Source organism: Thalassophryne amazonica, chromosome 14, assembly GCF_902500255.1.
Source record: "Thalassophryne amazonica chromosome 14, fThaAma1.1, whole genome shotgun sequence".
Lineage (NCBI taxonomy): Eukaryota > Metazoa > Chordata > Actinopteri > Batrachoidiformes > Batrachoididae > Thalassophryne > Thalassophryne amazonica.
Window position 1 is genome coordinate 6,358,060 of NC_047116.1, and position 13,757 is coordinate 6,371,816.

Below are 13,757 nucleotides of genomic sequence, written 5' to 3' on the forward strand. Positions count from 1 at the left end.
AACTTGATTTGTCAGAGTGTCTTAGATACTGTAGCTCCATTGAAACTTAGATCTTCCAAACGTCGATCCTTGGATGAATGATGTTACGCGCACTGTCAGGCGTGAGTGTAGGAAGCTGAGCGAAAGTGGAAGGACAGATCTCAGTTGTCCTTCCAGTTACTGCGTGCTGGCGTTTTTATCAGAAAACTATGAAGGCTGCTAAATTTAAGTACTTTTCTGATGTTATTGCTTTGAACTGTCATAATCCTTGTGTTCTTTTTAAGATTGTAAATTCTGTTTTAAGTGCACCACAATTGAATTGTCTGGAGAGCTCCACTGAATTGTGTGAGAATTTTATGAGTTTTTTTCTTAAAAAGGTAGTTGGTATCAGGGCCCTCATTAGTTCTCCTGCTTATGACCCTTCTATCTCCGTGACATGCTCAGCTGTTTTTGACCAGTTTGAGTCTGTCAGTTTGCCATTTTTGAGAGATATTATTGGTCATATGAAGCCTGCTGGTTCTCCAAATGACCCTTTGCCACCTCGTCTTTTTAAAGAGGCTCTTTCCATGTTGGCACCATTTGTACTGAATATTATTAATGGGAGTTTGATTAATGGTATAGTGCCTACCAGTTTCAAGAATGCAGTGGTGACCCCACTTATTAAGAAATCTGGCTTAGATTCTTCTGAACTTTCCAATTTTAGGCCAATTTCCAAACTTCCTTTTCTCTCTAAAATTTTGGAGAAAATTGTATATTGCCAGTTGAGTTCTTTTCTAAATAATCATGACACTCTGGACTTGTTTCAGTCTGGTTTTAAATCCCGTCACAGTACTGAGTCGGCACTGCTGCGGGTTTTTAATGACATTTGTGTAGCTACTGATTCTGGTCACTGTGTTGTTTTGGTCCTGTTGGATCTAACAGTGGCCTTCGATACAGTGGACCATCAGATCCTCTTGTCTTGTCTGGAAAACTGGGTGGGCATTAAGGGTGTTGTTTTAGACTGGTTTAGATCCTACCTATCAGAGAGAAGTTTTTGTGTCTGTATTGGAGTTGTTGAATCTTGTGCAGCACCCCTTACATGTGGGGTGCCTCAAGGCTCCATACTTGGTCCGCTTCTTTTTTCTCTGTATCTACTCCCAATGGGATCAATTTTTAGGAGACATGATATCTCTTTTCATTTTTATGCTGATGACTGTCAAATTTATCTGCCACTGAAGCAGCAAAATGCATACTCTGCAAACCATCTCCTAGAGTGCATTGGTGACATTAAGGCATGGTTGTCCATAAATTCTGTACATCTAAATGATAAAAAAGACTGAGGTTTTGCTGTTTGGACCTAGTGACACTTCCAAAATCAATGTTGATCTGGGGCCCATGAGTCAGTATGTGACACAGACAGCAATAAACCTGGGTGTAAAACTGGACAGTGATCTTAAATTTGATGCTCAGATTAGGTCAGTAGTCAAGTCTAGTTTCTATCAACTTAGACAGCTGGCCAAGGTGAAGCGATTTCTTTCACGGCATCATTTTGAGATTTTAATCCATGCTTTTATCACTAATCGCCTGGACTATTGCAATGCACTTTATATTGGGCTGAATCAGACACTGCTTACTTACCTACAGATGGTGCAAAATGCTGCTGCTCGACTTTTGGCTGGTGTTAGAAGGTGCGAGCACATTACACCGGTTTTGGCCTCACTTCATTGACTCCCAGTTCATTTTAGAATTGATTTTAAAATTCTTTTATTTGTTTTTAAATGTCTTCATGGCTTTGCCCCGCTATATCTGTCTGACCTGCTCCATTTATATGTCCCTTCACGCTCACTCAGGTCAGCTGATTTGTCACTGTTGGTTATCCCAAGGTCAAAGAGGAAGCGTAGAGGTGATCGAGCTTTTTCAGTCGTTGCCCCAAGACTGTGGAATGATCTTCCTTTGCACATTAGGCAGGCTGATTCTGCTTTTAAATCTTCTCTTAAAACACATTTCTTTGCTTTGGCTTTTAACGCAGTTTGACATGTTGTTTTTTTTTGTGTGTGTGTTTCTGCTTTTAACTGTGGTTTATTTATTTATTTATTTATTTTAACTTGCCTGTTCTTGTTGTGTACAGCGCTTTGGTTGTTGGTATTCTTTTTAAAGTGCTTTATAAATAAATTGAGATTGCGATTGAGATTGAGGATTGAAACTATAAAGTTCATTAGCTAGTTGTGAAAATAACAAGATTAAATGTAATTGTGTACACTTGATTAATATCAAAACAGTAGAATAAAAGATTAATATTTCCAATTAGAATTGGAGAAGCGACTTAAAAGAGCAAAAAAAAAAAAAAGTAAGATAAAACTTGATAATAAATATTTCGGTTAATAGTAGTTATTCTTTTAAGTGCTAGGAAAGAGTTAAAAAATCGCTGGAAATTATTTACATGCAACACAGGCTAGCTACCAGCAGTCGGCGTGCTATCCGGTTACTGTAGCATGCTATTATGTGTTAGCAGAAGCTAGGGTAACTGGTTAGGCACTTTAGCTGCGGTGATTAGCACCTGGGTTAATTCAATGATCGGAGCCTCGGCATTTGAGAGCAGCTAATGGCCTGTTAGCACTCTATTGCCTCTGGCTTTCTGATGGCTGATTAGTGTTCAATCCGGGTTAAGGGGCCGTTAGCATGGCTGTAGAAGCTAGTGCATGTTAGCGCGTTATTAGCAGGGCCATACCGTCATGCGAAGCGCCGACAGCGGAAATCGATTGAACAAAATTACACGGAATGATTAACATGCAGGTTTTATGCAGTTAGTGACCGTTAGAAGCAGCTTGGTTCACCAAGTAATGCTTAATGAAGCAAATCGTTATGATTCTCAATACTGCTCGTGGCCGCTAGGCCGTTCAGAGCAGGCGTACTAAGATGGTGACTGTTTACGTTGTGCATTTGATGTAGCGCAGGTTGACGGCGGCGCATCAAGCTGTTGATGACGTGACGTCAGCGCGTCGTGACGTGATTCGCACAAAGAGGGGTTTTGAAACAGGCAACGCCTCCTCTTCAAACTTTTCCACTCAACAACAATCAATTCTTAAAAATGTGCTTGTTTTTTCACAAAATGGCGGACGCAGCGGTCCTGTGAATAATACAGCACCTTTAAAACACAAGATGGTAGACACGGGGGTCCCCCTCACTTTTCTCTCAAACAAGCTTTTGATCAGGACGTTTCCTGGTCAGGGAAGCAATCACTGGCAATCCCTTTCTGGAATACAGGCTTAGTGTAAAATCAAAATCTCAGCTCACGCAAATCGTGGCTGGACAATCAGAGCACAATGTGCTGACTGACTCACAAGGTTTGTGACTGGTTAAGTAGCTAATTTAACTAGTCCCTCGGAGTCACGAATACAGTGATTACAATAATTGGAATCTCGCAATTTTGCAATATGTATCTGGATGAGCAGGTTATATCTGGAAACTCGCATTATTTTAACTGTCACTGTTAACTGTTAACTGTCAACATTATTTTAACTCACACTGTCACCAAGGCCTCATTTTAAACATGAATTTCTCATGTGAAAATAACACAGCGCTTTCTTTTTTCTTCTTTTTCTCTCTTTCTCTCATGCACACACACACAGTTGAATAAGGACAGATTAAGTTGCTCTATACGCTTCCAGCTTAATTGACTGTGTTTTCATATGACTTACAGGGGTTCAGACCTGATAAGTGCGGCCTCACACGGGGCACCAATATACTGTAGGAACAAAGGCCACAGGGTGAATATAATAATGTGTTTGGAATATTGAAAATTGTGGATAATTTTGTGGATAATTTTACCTCGAATAGGGGGCAGCACCCATCGCTACCTTAATGTTATTACAACCAGGTTATAATATCATTGAGTTTGGGAAACAGTCGATGGGAAATATTAAAATCAGTCTCAAACTTTCAGGGGTAAGCTCTGCAGGTCAGATCCGACACCCTCTGTAAAACCATACAAAAATCACAGACAACTTCACACATTTAAGATATTTATTTAACTCTGGTAGGAGGTAAATAACAGGAAATATCACAGTGAGCAATTTAATGATGACGACATTCCATGAGCAATGATTATATGACGTTCAGATAATTTGGTTTCGTAGCGGGAGTTTTAGGAGTAAGATTCGTCCTAATTTAACAGTTAATTTACTTTGATATTTATTAACTTGAGAGAAGATTAATGATTTTGAATAGAGTTATCTGAGAACATAGCCCGGTCTTACTTTGCGCAGTGCAGCGGGTCTCCATGAGGTCCGATGCTGGATGCCGTCTGGTTCAGTCGACTTTTGGAAGCTTGGTCAAATCAAAACTCAATGCAAAAATAGCTGACTTTAGAAGAAAAATGTTCGTGAAAGGAATTTGGAGTTTGAAGAAGAAAAAGGTTTTCATTTGAAAATTTGGAAAAAGGAAGTTAAATGCGCCTGTACGTTGAACTTGACAAAAGTTGCAAAAATGATCTGTCAGTAAAAGTAAATTCTTGTCAGTGCGCCCAACCAAGAATGAGTCTTAAGTAGCATGTGGCTTTAAACAAAGAGCCATAAATTTTTCTGTTGATGGCTGGCCGTGTCTTTAGACTCAAGAAGCACACGGCAAATGCAGAAAAGTGAAGAGCTAAGAGTTAAGAGAAAAGAGAGAAGAGCAAAGAGAGCAAATTCCCGGGCGCGAACTCTTTTAAAAGTTTAACAAGCTCCACCCCCAAGAATTTTGGGTGATGTAGTTTCTAGAGTTTCCTTCGTCTAGTTTTATATATATAAATCAGCGTGGCCCTAAAATTCCACTTTGAAACCAAACCAAGTCCTGTAGAATAAATCTTGTAACTGGTTTACCTGGAATTATATACCACACACATATATATAAAAAGAACACAGAAGTAAACATTCCCCAATGAACAGAGTATAGCACATCAAATATAATACTTTCATGCATAAATAGAAAAGAGTGACATGTTTCCTTTTCCCTTTTTTTCTTTTGTTACAACAATACAATGAAATTTCCTTTATAAAATGTGGTTACAATTTTGAGTCTGCAGGAGTCAATCACCTGTCCTTCCCCAAATCGTCCAACATGGGTCACTCTTCTTCCATAGCTGGATTTTGTATTTATTTGTAGAAACTGAAAAAACGTAATACAGAGTCGATTTCAACCAAAGAAGCTTTGCAATAATCATTAGTTTGAGGGTAATCCTTCAGTGAGTTGTTTCCTTTTGAGTCTAGTGTGAAAGACCTCTTATTAGGACTTTTGGTGAGGAAAATATGTTTTTCTGTGGAGGGTTCTTTATGGTAAGAGGGGAGCTGATACATCTGGTTTGGGGTACTGATAAGAGAATTCACAGCTCTGTGAGGAATGCACTTTGAGGAGTCTTAAATCCTGAATATGGTGGGGGTTTGTTGACAAGCTGTGCCTGGCTTGGAGCGTCTCCTCTTTGACACCTGGAGATATACCAGGCCTTGCTGGATGGAGTTTATCTTTTTCTTTGAGGTAACTTCATGGCCTCTATGTAATGCAAGCTTAAGATGTTGGTTGTTTGATCACAGCTTTCCACTACAGTACAAATTTCTACATTGGCGCTGTGACCAGAAGAGGTGCTGTGAGTGCAGTTTGGGGGGGGGCGGTAAGTGTGACAAAGCCCAGCAGGAGTCGCTGTGCAAGTGTAGTCAGGAAACCTCACTCCCTAACAGCTAAAAGGATTCTCTGACTACAAGTCCAGAGTCCTGGGATTTAGCCTTCTGCTTTGAGAGACAATCTCCTATGCTGGAGACTGTGAGTTTGCATGCAGAGGACAGCGAGTGAGTAGAGTCACAACACAACGCAGATTAAAACTGCTACACTAGCACCTCCCTGTTTGAGTAATTAAACCTTAAGGCCCGGTCACACGGCACTTAATGAAGGGCAACGAAGTCCAAAAGAAACAAGAAATCTGGACTATCGTTGACTTTCGTTGGCATTGTTTAAACTTTGCGCAGCTTCATTCCTGCAGCTGGCACTTCATCTGGATTTTTAAACTGTTGAAAAATTTGAACGAATGCCGCCAAAAACCTCAATACGTCCGTATTTCATGTTGCTGTAGTTCTTGCCGTTTGTTTATTGTTTGCTTAGTTTTTGTAATGTTAGTGTTTAGTTTGACTTTGTTCGACCAGCTGAATGTTTTCACACAGTACAGAAGTCGGTTTGTAAACACTTTTGTGGAGGAGAGATGCAGCTCCTCCGCAGCGGTGCTGGTGTGTGGTGTGGGGTTTCTGCCGCTGCATATGATGTGGCGAGTGCTGCTGTGGGCATGCTGTGGTGCTGGCTGGCCAGGAAAAATTACCAGCGCACGGCAGTCTGCGATTGTGGTGTTGTTCCAGTGCTGTGCCCACCTGAGCAGAGAGTAGCTGCAAGAAACGTCCGGCGGAGCTGCAGCATTCTGTCCATGAAGTATGAAGGGCTTACTGTCCTCCAGCCTGTGCAAAGAGAAGAGCCTCCTGGCCTTGTCAGCATCTGACAGTCCAAATGTTTTGAGGAAGTGATGCTTGATCACTGTGTATTTGTTTGCAGTGGCAAGGCTTTACAGGAGCGCGATCAGCCTCGATCAGCCCTGCAGCAGGTCTGTAATCAACTGTTTCTGCAACGTGGCTGTGCTTTGAATCTTGAACCTCCTCTTCAAAAGTGGCAACTCTGCTACTTAATCCCTCTCAAAGCCATTAAAATATGTCAATCGTGAGTCACTTTTCTGTGGATTAAAGTGACTAACTGGGACTCCTGTCTTGTTGCGATAAAGTAACGAGAATTGTCCTCTGTTCCATTGCTTCAAACGCTACGCCGCTCTCTCCGCTGAGTCGAGTCCGCTGTTTAAATCAAATGACACCTCTTTCCAAACGTTGTAATAACAACAGTTAACTGCAATCAATCAAAATGTTTTTCCTCCCAAAATGAGATGTTCTGCGCTGACGTGCAGCAGCCCAAGACTGTATGGCTGCAGACCTGCAGATTCCAGCAGCTGTCTGAGTTCAGCTCAGACATATGGAGAGACTTTCATACCATTAATGTCTGAAAGAAAACGCTTTTGACAAAAATGACAGATTTTGTTTATTTCTATCTATGTCCACAGATCACGGATCCAGTGACCAATTTCATATTTATTTACTTTAAGACTCAATAAAATGTTGTTGACATAGAAAACCCATAAAGCCTGCTTGTAGTACACAGAAATTTCACAGGAGGTATCGATAAGGAATCGGATCGATAAGCGGAATCGATAATGGTATTGACATTGACATTACCCATCCCTAGAACATACCTTCACTCTTCGGTCTGTGTTGTGAACCAGAGTAACACAGACTATTCTGCTGTACAAGCTTGAGGACCTGGACTTCATTGGAACAATATAATTATTGACTTTTATACAACATGCAGATCCACCTCCAATCTGCTGTGGCAAACCCAAGTGGATACAAGGGAACAACCAAAAGGACTTTCACTGACTTGATGGTGCCAGTTGCACCCTATTCATTTTTACCTAAGGCGATCAATTTTGGCCATCGGATATTGTGAAGACTTTGCATCCGTCACCTCCATCTATCCATACATACGTACGTATGTATGTCTGTCTGTGTTCAGCATAAGTCCAGTTCCATTACAGCCAAAGTCTTCAAATTCATAGGGAACATTCTTGGGACACGGACCTTGGACAAGTCCCAAGATGGCTAACCTTTACCAAATTTAAGAGGTATTTTAAGAGGTTAAAAAGTCACATTTTGTTTCAATGTGTTCAGGTTTTTTTTTTTGTTTTTTTTTGAGTGGCAGGGCTGACAGCCAATCAGAGTAGAGCTGTGCCATGATGTCAATGGCAGGTCTGTATAAAATCAGTACATTTATTTGTTTACATAACATGTTGCTCATATATTATTTAAAAGCTGGCAAGAAATAAACACTTCTAAAACTGAAAATGCTGTTTTTGGAATATAATAACACCTATGAAGTGATTTAGAAGACATTTTGATGACTTTAGCATGTTGATGTCACAGGATGATTTAGCTAGCTTCAAAACTCTGTTTCGTTTGTGTGTTAATATAACCTTTTTGTCCTTTATTATGTAAAAGCAAGCAAGAAAAAAAGACTTTTAAAATTGACAACACTTTTTGCAATCTAATAACACCTCTGGAGGAAAATTGCAAACGTTAGCATGCACACCAAAATTCCGCTAACTTCCTATGGAGTATTTGTCTCAATTATACCTGCAAATGCACAGAAGGTGATCTACAAAAATATTCCTTGATTTGCATAACTTCTCTTGTCAAAAGTTCATGTACATGCACACGCAATGCCTCCTGCAGACGCTGTTGAAATGTAAATATTGTAAATAAGCGCCTTGATGCTATTCTATTGTGATTTGGCAGTTGATCATAAATTTATTGAATTGCATGATTTATTTATATGTAGACTGAACTGACTCATGTTTGTAGTGTGGTCTGTGCAAGTGTATCATCTAGAAAAACCAGATCGGTCATCTATATCGGCAGATAATGTTCAATGACTGGAATCAGGATGGGGACAAAAAACTTGATGAGGACATTACCAATTATTGTAGTTGTTCCTGTTATGACTGAGAAAAGGTGAAAGTTTTAGCCAAGTGCTTGCTCACAGGGGGTCGTTTTGACCGTTGGGGTTTTACGTAATTATTGTATGGCCTTGCCTTACAATATAAAGCGCCTTGGGGCAACTGTTTGTTGTGATTTGGCGCTATATAAAAAAAATTGATTGATTGATTGATTGAAAGTTCAGACTGCAAAGAGAGGATGATGAAGCCAATGATGCAAGAATAATTAAGGAAGAGGACCTCAGTGTCCAGAGAGACGGAGGAGTGTCTGGATGACGGGAACGTCAGAAAGAGATTAATCAGCTGTGTGACTGAGTTTTAGTCAGAAAGCTGGTGGAGCTCAGCAGCTTCTCCTCTCTGATGATGGAGACCCAGGACGGAGCAGAGCTCTGCTTTCCAGAACTCCTCAACACCTCCTGCAGGAAGCCGACACCTCCTGGTTCTGAAGCTGTGCTCCTGCACATCCTGCTGTCCTCCATCTCTGTGCTCACTGTGGCTCTCAACCTGCTGGTCATCATCTCAGTCTCACACTTCAGGTACAAATTTGCTTCAAAACATCAACAAGATAATTTAATTTCTGACTGTGAGGTTATTGTTGTAATTCAAATCATGAGTACTTAATTTGATGTGATATATGTTGTGATTTTGTGCTGTATAAATAAACACAAAAGAAATATAATTATTTCTGGTTCATCTTGACCTCAGATGTCAGCAGAGTAGACTTATATTATGTCTGCTGGCAACAAAGTCTGGCCATCAACTTGTTAGAAATAAGCAGCTGGTCTGGTCTGTATGGACCTGATCCTGTTGTGTGGGCCGCTGAAGAGGAGGTACTGCTGGCCCACCACCATCAGAGGGCGCCCTGCCTGGAGTGCGGGCTCCAGGCACCAGAGGGCGCTGCCGCCTTATGGGAGCAGCCTGGGTGACAGCTGTCACCCATCACCGGACACAGCTGTTCCACTCAGCACAGAGGTATATCAGGAGGACGGCGTCTCCACCTCAGTGCCGAGATATCGCCTTTAGACGAAGGTAACGTTCTCTGCATTTATATTCTGACTAAATAGCTAACAGATTTGTTAAACCTTTTCAGGACAGCTGAATTGCTTAGATAAGTACTCACCTGCCTGTCATACTGTAACTGGAGGTGGAGGCGGCTTCTCCCCTCTCCGTTGCTGGGTGCTGTCGCATCCACGCCTGTGTTGTTGCTCTCTCCCGCCAGCAGTACCGGATCCGACGAGCGGAGGCAGTGGCCACCTGGGAATTCGGGACTTGGCGGTTCCAGTATTTCCAGGGTTCGGTGGCAGAGGAGATCTGGGTGGTTCGGTTCGACTGAGACGGACGTCTCCTACCTTCGAGCCTGCCCACACGACACCAGCGGATTCGACCCCAAATTGTGATTGTTGTATTCATTGTGCTCGTTTCACAATAGTAAACCTTGTTATTCACCTTCCTCCATTGTCCGTTCATTGCGCCCCCTGTTGTGGGTCCGTGTTCCTACACTTTCACAACAGATCCTGTCAGATCTCAGAAGATAAACAGACCAGGTCCCATGGTGTGTACTTCAGTGGGAGAGCAGGGCCTGTGTGTGTTTCCTCTGGTTAAACTGAGTTGTGTTCATAAATAGATCCGGTGAAAAAACATCACTCTTTCGGGCTGAGCCCGGCCGGGCCCCATGGGCTAAGGCCCAACCACCAGGCGCTCGCACGCGAGCCCCAACCCCAGGCCTGGCTCCAGGGTGGGACCCCGGCTCCGCCATACCGGGCGACGTCACGGTCCTTGATCTTTTACTGGTCATGGAGGTTCTGAACTGCCCTTAGTCTGACCCGTCACCTAGGACCTGTTTGCCTTGGGAGACCCTACAGGGAGCACAAAGCCCCTGACAACATAGCTCCTAGGATCATCCGGGTACGCAAACTCCCCCACCACGATAAGGTGGCAGCTAGAGGGGGATTGTTATTTGATATTTTAGTAATTTATAAACAACAGAAAAGGGACTTACATTTTGGTGTTCCACTACTGCTAAAGTCCAAATTGTAACGTGTAGTTCAGTGATGCGTGTAGTTCCTCAGTCCAGCCAAAAATCACATCAGCTTTTCATCTTTTCATTTGAACAGCTCTTCATGCATCCAAACAGCTTACAGCGGAGGGGAGTTGGTGTGTGTGTGTGTGTGTGTGTGTGTGTGTGTGTGTGTGTGTGTGTGTGTGTGTGTGTGTGTGTGTTGCAAGAATTAGCAAGATCAGTTAGGTCAATCAAATCGTCATCTCGCTTGTGTCATTGTCACGCGTGCGCACTCACACAACTGGGTCGGCATTTGTGCGTGCATGTACTACCAAAAAAAGACTGTGTACATCGTCAGTGCAGCAAAAAAAAAAAAAAAAATCATGTCAGAAATTAGTCCAGCTTTTCATTCTAACTTCCTGCTAACAGCCTCCAGACAGAGCAGTGGGTTCGTTTTGTGTTTGCGCAAGCACATGCATGTGTGTGGGTGCACGTGCACACGCGTGCACATGTGTGGGCACACATGCACCATGTGTGTGTGTGTGTGTGTGTGTGTGTGTGTGTGTGTGTGTGTGTGTGTGTGTGTGTGTGTGTGTGTGCAGAGTGCCATGGTACCAAATGTGTGGAACCAAATTTGCAATCTAAATGGAACAAATTGCACTCTAAATGCAATGCAACACAAATGGGATGAATAACCCATGTCACGTGACATACAAGGCACCAATCAAATGACAAGGATCCACTTGTCATCCCATTTGTGTTGCATTGCATTTAAAGCACGGCTTGGTTCCATTTACAGTGCAAATTTGGTTCCATACGTTTGGTACCATTGCACTCTGCACACACACGTATGGCGTGTATGAGGATGTGCACGTGCGCACATGTGCTCGTGCATGCACATATACGCGCACACGTGCTTGTGCACACATAACGCGCGCTCACGCACACACAAAATAAATGCTGTCTGGAGGCTGTTGGCAAAAGTTGGAATGAAAAAGCTGGACTAATTTCTGATGTGATTTTTTTTTTTCACTGCACTGAGGATGTATACAGTCTTTTTTTGTTGTAGACACACACACAAGCGCCAACCAGATTGCGTGTGTGCGCATGCACGCGGGGGACAACGACTCTCCCGACACATAATTTGATTGAGCTAACTGACACTGCTAATTCTTTAACACACACACACACACACACACACACACACACACACAAATCCACTGTGCTGTCCTGGAGGCTGTTTGCAGAATAAAGAATGAAAAGCTGGACTCATTTCTGACCTGATTTTTTCTTTCGCTGCACTGAGAACATACAGTCTTTTTTTTTGGTAGTACACGTGCACACAAGCACTGACCCGGTTGTGTGTGTGCGCGTGCGCAGGAGACAACCGACACAATGATGTGATTGAGCTAACTGACGCTGCTAATTGTAACACAACACCACAAAATCCACTCCACTGTAAACCGTCTGGATGCATGAGAGCTGTTCAGATGAAAAGCTGACGTGATTTTTGACTGGACTGAGGAACTACACAAAGTCTTTTTTTTTAATGGAAGTCTGAAGTCAGTGCACAGCATCACTGGACAACACATTACAATTTGGACTTCAGCAGCAATGGAACACCAAAATGTAAGTCCCTTTTCTGTTGTTTATAAATTAATAAAATATCAAATGACAAGGATCTATTTTAGCTGTTATATAAAACAAAAAAATTATGTTTTTACATTCTTTCAATGGTTGAATGGTATGTTCAGCTTTCAACCTCATGAAATATTCCTATCATTGAACTCATAAACATTCATTATTTGTATTATATATAGCAGGAGCAGAGCCATACTCTGTAAACAGGAACACCAACTTATGCTCTATCTGATCACAACAAGCTCTAGAAACTCAGGTATTGCAACAGTGTACAAGTCTCTCTGAACTCACTCAGTGTTTATCAGCTAGCATGACCCCACCTGCCGCAGCAGCAGCTTCACCATTCGTGCCAACCACGCTACCATTACGTCTGTAGCATTAGCTCCCTAACCACAGGAACCATCCCTTTGTCACCCTGAACCATATACCGGCTCCACTGATAGATGTGCATCCTTTTTGATTCAGTGCTCCCTTGTTTTCTCACAAAAACTGTCCATGTATTCTACCAATAATGATAAGACAGCTTACCTGGTTAACCTGCTTCGGGGGGAGGCTTTTGACTGGGCCACAGTATTATGAGAGCAGCAGTCTCTGGTGTTAGCATCCTTTAGACAGTTCGAACATGAATTCCGGATGGTCTTTGATCACCCGATGCAGGTGCAAGTGACCTCCCAGCCATTGCTGTCCATCAGGCAGGAGACCTGTAGCATAGCAGCCTATTCCATAGAATTCCGCATTTTGGCAGCAGAGTCAGGCTGGAACACTACCGCACTATGGAGTGTATTTACTAACGGCTTATCTGAGATGCTCAAAGATTAACTGGCAGTCCAAGATCTTCTCTCATCCCTAAAAAGTCTGATTTCTTTAGTTATCAAGATATCCTGTATTTCGGTACCCGGGGACATATCGTTTGCTAATGCCCGGTCTAGCGAAAAGAGAATGCTAGCCAATAGACTCCGGGCTATTGATGAGCTGAACCCATCATGGGTGACCATGCATCGTGTACCCAAATCCTGGTTACACTCTTTTTTGGTAAGCAGTTCGTTAAACTCCAGACCCTCATTGATTCAGATGCTGATACTAACTTCTTAGATCCTAGTGTTATAGACCAGGTTCACAACCTGGTGGTGGACTGCACTCTCCTAACTAGGATTTTGCATTTGACGGCAGTCCTCTTCCCTCAATTACACATCAGACCATTCCTGTCACATTGTTAGTCTCAGGTAATCATCATGAGTCTTTACAGGTTTTATGTTTATTCCTACCACACCTTCTATCCTTTTGGGGGCACCCCTTGTTAACCCTTCACAAGCCTGGTGTTGATTGGCTGGCCGGAACCATCTCCCGGTGGAGCAAAGCCTGTCACCTCTGTTCCTCCGTTCCCCCCACTGGGGTTCCACCCGGTGCTGGCCCCTTTTGTCTTCACCCTGTACACCCCTGACTTCTGCTACAACTCTGAGCTGTGTCACATCCAGAAGTTCACAGATGACACAGCCATTGCTGGATGCATCAGGATGACATAGAGGAGGAGTACAGGAGCCTAGTGAAGGA

At 42.7% G+C, this 13,757-nt stretch overlaps 1 protein-coding gene across 1 annotated transcript in view; it reads left to right on the top strand.

Annotated features, from left to right (window-relative positions):
• The first annotated feature begins 8,763 nt into the window (after positions 1-8,763).
• Positions 8,764-13,757, top strand: part of LOC117524714 (trace amine-associated receptor 13c-like) — a 32,243-nt gene continuing 27,249 nt past the window's right edge. The window contains exon 1 of the mRNA XM_034186528.1: positions 8,764-9,102. Within this exon, the coding sequence (XP_034042419.1) occupies positions 8,927-9,102 (176 nt within the window). The 5' untranslated portion in view covers positions 8,764-8,926. The remainder of the gene's footprint in view (positions 9,103-13,757) is intronic.